The 7040-nt window shown below is 37.2% G+C and overlaps 1 protein-coding gene across 1 annotated transcript; it reads right to left on the bottom strand.

The window, feature by feature from the left end:
- Window positions 1-5788: 5788 nt before the first annotated feature.
- Window positions 5789-6673, bottom strand: LOC130076924 (uncharacterized). Its single transcript, XM_056242227.1, has 3 exons — window positions 6271-6673; window positions 6002-6170; window positions 5789-5922 (listed from the first exon to the last, which is right to left on the bottom strand). Exons 1-3 carry the CDS (start codon window positions 6575-6577, stop codon window positions 5793-5795), a joined length of 606 nt encoding a protein of 201 aa, XP_056098202.1. The 5' UTR covers window positions 6578-6673; the 3' UTR covers window positions 5789-5792.
- Window positions 6674-7040: the final 367 nt, after the last annotated feature.

Here is a 7040-nt window from a genome sequence, read left to right as displayed (position 1 = left end):
TGGGTTATGAGATTGAAGTATATGTAGATACATACATATGTAACGTTAATTGTTGAATATTGTATATCTTTGCATACTATTTTATATAGGTCACTGCTAATATTTGGATGTTTCAATGATCTTTTGATTAAGTATATCCGCTGTACTGTATTTCAGTTTAAATGGTTCGCTCAACTATTTAGTTATACAGTAGGATACATTTGCACAGACAACAGAGACTGTAATACATGGTGATGTATGTTTTAAGGGAAAGAGTATTGAGTTATCAGAGAAAAATAAAAAAGAAAGACACTTACAAGAGTGATGCAACACATGTTTATTGGGGTTTTGTTTAAGTGAGTCATGTAAGGTGACACAAGATATTGTGATTTAATTATACAATAATTAATTTACTGCAGCAACGCCAGTCAGATGGAGGGCGTACTACACTGTAAAAAATAAATGTATTTTTACAGAAAAAAACGGTAGAATTTAACAGTATTATGACATTTTGATCAGAACTGTGAAACTCCATAAAAATGCTAACATTGACATCTAATGTACATTTTCCCTGTTTTTTAACTATTTAAATTGGTTACTGCAAAAAAATGAAATTTTCCTTTAAATAACAGTAATTATTGTCTATTGTTATCCTGACATGTCCTTAAAAAAACATTCCTGTATATTTTTTGGTCAGAGTTGAAAAAAAATGTCGTTTTGCAGAGAAAACCAGTAGAATTTCACAGTCATAAAACATTTTCATCAGAACGGTGAAATTCCACAAAAATGCATACATTAACACCAAATAGCCTATATATTTCCAGTTGAATTAGGCAGTGACTATGCACTAAGTGCAAAAAGCAACAGTTGTGATTCACACTGAAAACAAATAGCTATATATTCTATTTAGATCATGTAAATGTCGTGATAGTTTGCAATAATGTATAGTAATTAGATGCTATATTCTATATTTTGGCAGATTCTGTTTGCATCTCAGTAATTGTGTAGCCTTAACAGGATGCAATAATAGTATAAGGTGTTTTATTAAATACACGTTAGACACTTTAATTCTACTTAATTTTTGTTGAAAATAAATGCCTTTTCGATGTGATTTGTGATACCAAAAGGTATAAATTACAGATTTGAACCAAGGACTTTGAAACAAGCATCAAATAAACAAGGCTTCCAGACTAGTGCCTGTGCCACTGAAGACAGTAGGTTAAATTGCGCATCTTTTCTAAACTTCATTGGTGATCCGACACATGTTGTTTCCTTGATTTATAGTCAGTGTTTAGCCTACTATTGTTTTTATGCATGTCATACCGTTCGTTTGTTAAAGAGGCGATCTGGTGCTGGACTGTGTTGTTTATAAAATCATATTTTTTTAGTTTTTTGCTGCTGTGGTTAGTGGCGAAAGGCATCAGTTTTCTCTTGTGGCTGTTAGAGCATTTTATTACTGTGGGGGCAGTTGTAGCTTAGTGGTTTGAGAGTCGGGCTTGTAACCCAAGAGTTGCCGGTTCGAGTCTCATGGCCGGCGTGTTGCGACTGTGGTGCCCTTGAGGAAGGCACCTTACCCTAATTGCTCCCCACACTGCTCCGGGGATGTGTGTGTTCAACACTCACTGGGATGGGTTAAAAAGGTCACATTTTGAGTATGCTTTCACTTATTGGTATCCTCATCCAAACGCACACTCCTGTCCAACCCACTTGTTACACCACTTCTGGAAAACCATTTATTGTTAAGGTAAGCTAATTGTCATGATTTCCATATCAAAATCCGAAATAACCAGCTGTAGATTTACACTAAGAAAAATACAGATATATTTTTATTTTCACTATAAGTATAATACAATATCAGCATTTTTACGTAATGCTATTTACATTAGGTGTAAATAATTTTCATTTAATAAATATAATTATCAAATTTGCAGTAAGTGTACATGCTAATTAGATGCTATCTATATTGGCAGATAGTTGCACCTTAGTATTTTTGTAGATTAACAGGATCCAATAATTATCATAGAGTGCAAATGGTTATATTTATTAAAGGGGTTGATTATGATTTCACTTTTCTAGCTTTAGTTAGTGTGTAATGTTGCTGTTTGAGCATAAACAACATCTGCAAAGTTACAACGCTCAAAGTTCAAAGCAAAGGGAGATGTTTGCTTTTAAAGAAATTGTTTTTTAAGGACTACAACAAACGGCTGGTAGGAACTACAAGACATTCCTCCCGGGTTAGTGACATCACAAACCTGAAAATTTACATAAACTCGCCCCTGGGAACACACAGTCCATGTTGAGAAGGGGAAGAGCTTGTAGTCGAGCACATTTGTGAGTCAGCTCAAACTGTAGCAGCCGTCTTTTCACATGCAATAGAAAGTCACTCTGTGTGCATCTCACAACAGTTCCTATACGAGCGATTTATAGATTATCCTGACAGAATATGCTAACTCTAGATAGTTAACTCCAAATCATCAACATAAATTCATCAACTAAGCATTCAGAAATGTCCTGTTGCATTCTACATGTTGTCACTTTTTCTATCTTGAGTCTCTCCATCTGTGTCTGACTCCGGTTTGAACATAAAAGGCAGAACAGTTTCTGACATTTTAGTGTGTTTCTGCATGAGGTAATCGGCGCTGCTAACACACACGAGCGCTTGAAGCTCCGCCCCTTGTGCCGGGAGCAGCAGCTCATTTGCATTTAAAGGACCAGACACAAAACGGTGCGTTTTTGCTAACCCTCAAAAAGTGACAACTTTAACATGCTATATAAAAATATCTGTGGGGTATTTTTAGCTAAAACTACATATACACACTCTGGGGACATCAGAGACTTATTTTACATCTTGTGAAAAGGGCATTATACCACCCCTTTAAAATTGTTAAATGGATGCTACATTGTTGTGAGAATAAAAGCCCTTCTACACCGACCCCTAAGCTTACCCAATAAATACTTATTTTTAATAAACACTCTTCTCTTAATAAAGCACGTTATTTCCACTTTCAAAATTTTCATTGCAAATAAATGGCTTTTTTTTATCACAAAAAAAGCCAAATCTATAAGCCAGTGGTTCTCAAATTTATTTACACAGAAATTAGGATAAATTAATTTATTTTATAAAATGTCATAAAACTGGGGCCCCCCTGGCATCATCTCAGGGCTGCCCAGGGAGCCACGGCTATAAGCCATATCTCTAAGGCACCATTGGATATATTGCTGTCTGTGATTTTGAGAGCCGGGAGACTGCAACATACACAGAGTTTATAAAGGTGTTGCCTAAATGGGTGAGATAAATAAATGGATTCATATCCTCGATTTAAATCAGTGGAGGGTTAAACCCGGACACAGTATTCCTTACGTCATGAATCATGACTTAAGCGCATAGTCGAAAAAAATACCATGGAAGTCAAAGTTTTAGTAAAGGCTTACATGTTTTCATGCCATAATCTTTTTCTAGTGAATTTATTTATTTAAACCAAATGTACAGGAGCATATTTGTATACTGTGTGTAAAGACTCTGCTTGGGTCTGATCAATGGGGAATTTGCATGTCATAATTAATAATTAATAACTAATAATTATTCATACAGATTTGGATCAGCCCAGTCTTACATGTTAATAAATCTCCCATTAAGGGAGGCTTTGTCATTTTACCTGCACAGGTGTATCCCCACAATTAATCACAAATGAATTGTAACTAATTATACAGACCACGTTTTACAAGACAGGTAAAATTAATTAGCTCAATTAATTTATAGAGTTGTGAAAACAAATTCTGTGGCCACAAGAATTAGCTTTCTTACTCTATAAAGTTTACACATACCCGTCTGAGGTATTTCTGTAAAGAGCACGTAACGTTATCGAAAGCATATCAGTGACTTGGGTTATGAGCAACAGGCAATGAGTCAATCAAAAGGATATAATGTATTTAATGAAGCTGAACTACTTAAGCATTTACTACAATGATACATGTATTTACAAACATTAAACACAAACTAAGACGACGCAGGGCGTTTAGACAATTGATACCCATGTGAACATGAGTTGGAGAGAGAGAGAGAAAGGGGGAAAGTTGGTGAGAGAGAGAGACAGAGCTTTAGCATCTCGACATCAACCCTTCTGAAACAACACGAAAACACCATTGTAAGGCTTCTTAGAAGCTGTAACGGGAATGATACTTGCAAGGAATATGAGTTCTGTGTATGTCGCGGGCTCCTTGCGCGGTCCGGTCGGCCCGCATGTTGAACGAAGGTCCTGTCCTGCTTGCGCGCGTCGTGTGGAGCGCAGCCGCAGCGTTTTTGCACGGCCCGTCCCGGCGCGTGCATGGTTGGCCGCTTGCGCGTGACCCCTTTGTTCCATGGGGGATCACGTGGCGTTCGTTGGCATTCGGCGCGAGTGTTTGAAAGGCTTAAAGTCTTTGAGGTGACGTTACCCGAGGAAATAGTTCGGCAAAGTCCATTTCCTTTCCTGGGAGACGAACTCGGGAGTAAGTTAAAGAAGAGACGAACTTTAGACGAACAAAAGAAAAGATCCATGGTGGGATCAGATCTCCATGAGGAGATCGCTTGCATCACATGTTTCTCTGAGACGGTCAGACTGCAAGAGAGAGAAAGGGCGGAGCCGCGCTCCTACATTTATCACCTCGGAGGAATCCAGCCTCTTCCTGTTGGCTTGGCCAATTAGAGGGTTGGAAGTTTACAGGCGGGACTTTGGGTTTTATTGTCCTTTGTTCGGAAGAACGTGCCCCTGGTGGTAGAGGGGTGTGTTCAAGGAGGGTGTATAGTTTAACAGTTTGAATCTTCAATGGCGGTAAAACCTATTAAAAATACACTTTACTTTATATCTCTTTGCATATTCAGATCGCCCGTTCCATGAGCATTTTAGAGGTGTCAAACACATCATATGAAAGTCAAAGGAAAAATACAGAGGTATTTAATATGCATAAAGAAGGTATTTCTAATGTCTATTTATGGCGTGGCCAAACAAAGATATTCCACTGTGACATGGGGAAAAACACATACATTTAACAAAATATATTCAATGGTTTTTATGTCTTTACCCAACAGAAATGTCCGTCTCTTTGTTCAGAGACATTCCGATGGGTTATAACTTGTAACAGGAGCTTCACTCGTGTGTTGGGGGAGGGAAGGGCTCGTGTGTGTGTGTGTGTTACATTCAGTCTTTTTGGGTCTTTAACAGGATGCATTTAGTTATTCAGATTCACCCTGGCCCAGTCCTTACATGTGTGACAGAAGTAATGTTAAAAAACAAATTAAAAATACTCTTGAAACAAATTTTTTTGTAAAATGTTATACAATAAATTATGGTAGCCAGAGTATTGCTGTAAACAACTTCAGCTTTTGATTATATAGCAAACCTTCAAGATCAAACAATGGAAAAACACTTCCCAGCAAAAGTCATGTTTTAGATCACAAATTTGTTCAATTAAAAAAAAAAAAATTAAATACTAATCACATCACAAGGCAATACAACTAATTTAAGGAACAAAGCGCTGCACTGAAGTACAAAAAGTCGGTCTGTCCTGTTCTTCAGCGAAATGTCAATCTTCTGAAAGACCTGAATCTGTGGGGACACAAACAGTTTAAATTAAAACCCAAACCAAAAGAAGAGCAGAAACAGCAACAAGCCTTAACCAAATACTCTCAGTTTTGGCCACAGACGATTACATCACATTTATTGGAGTTAATTATAAAAATGATTGTCATTTGGTGCACTTTATCATTGATGAATGATAAACACAGAAGATGAAGTCTACCACTACTATACAAGACAACAGAGCTTCTATACCTGTTACTCTCCCCAGTCAAATGCAGCAATTTTTGACGTCAGACTCAATACTCTGGGGTTGACAGAGTACGCTCTCTTTTTCTCTCTCTTTTCCACCTTGGTACCTTTATGAGGATTAATCCTAAAGATGCACCTTTAAAACACAACACAAACAATATCCTTAAATAATTGTTGTATGCTTCTTAACCAAAGGAATGCAGTCTATGAATTACCTTTGCAAGAATTCTAGTGTGGCTCCCAGTTCTACAGGGTAACTGATGTTCAATATATAGTAAAGAGAGAACATCAGATACAGGGCTTCTGTAAAACTCAAGAGATGGTCATTTACAATCATCTGGTCTACTGCTACCATGTACACACTGGCTGTCAGTGGGTTCTCTCCTTTGAACAAACAAAATCAGTAAGACATAATATTTAACAGAATGTGAGTTCTGGTCCCCTGAAACCAGGAATTATTGTGTTGCAAGTAAATAATACCCACCACACACCACTATACATGGTGTTGCTGGAAGCTGTTCTGAGCATATATCACTTGGAACAGAGGTGTCTTCTACCATCACAAGAAAGTGGTCTTGGTCATTTTTGAAATGGGTTAGCAGCAACATCACTGCCCCACAAACATGATCCCCTCCAGCTCTATACTTTGTGAGGATTCTCCCTGCTCTGCTTGCTCTTTCTGTGCACTGAAATTGAAAGTAGTCCAATATTCTTCTGAACTTACTGGAAGCAGATTCTTCAAAGCTGTTGTTTATGTCAATGCCAGTGAGCTCTTTAAAGTGTGCTTTCATTCCTGCTGGCTGAAAAAGATATGGCCACTCATCAAGTAAATCTTTGGTTTCCTTTCCAGATTGGATGTTGTTTCTTTGAGAGGTGTAAGTAGAAGTCATTAAGTCATAGATTGTCTTTACATCACTTTCATTATTTTGAAACATTACCAGAGGCGGACCGAGTACAGAGCTTTGTTACTTGAGTAAAAGTACAGATACCCCTTGCTAAATTTTACTCAAGTACAAGTAAAAGTACTACATTCAGATGTCTACTTAAGTAAAAGTACTAAAGTACTTGTTTTTAAAAGTACTTGAGTATCAAGAGTACAAGAGTAGATTTTCTAAATATTGCATTACTAATCTACTGCCACAGTGCTTACATTTATGCACAGAAACGTCCTACATGGAGTTATGAAAAATGTTAATGTTAATACCTTGGAGAATGTAAAAGGAATTGAAAGTAAAATCTAGTCATTTTCATCTT

Source organism: Rhinichthys klamathensis, unplaced genomic scaffold (genome assembly GCF_029890125.1).
Source record: "Rhinichthys klamathensis goyatoka isolate OS25496 unplaced genomic scaffold, OSU_Roscu_1.1 h1tg000712l_1, whole genome shotgun sequence".
NCBI lineage: Eukaryota > Metazoa > Chordata > Actinopteri > Cypriniformes > Leuciscidae > Rhinichthys > Rhinichthys klamathensis.
This window is presented reverse-complemented; position numbering and strand designations above follow the sequence as displayed.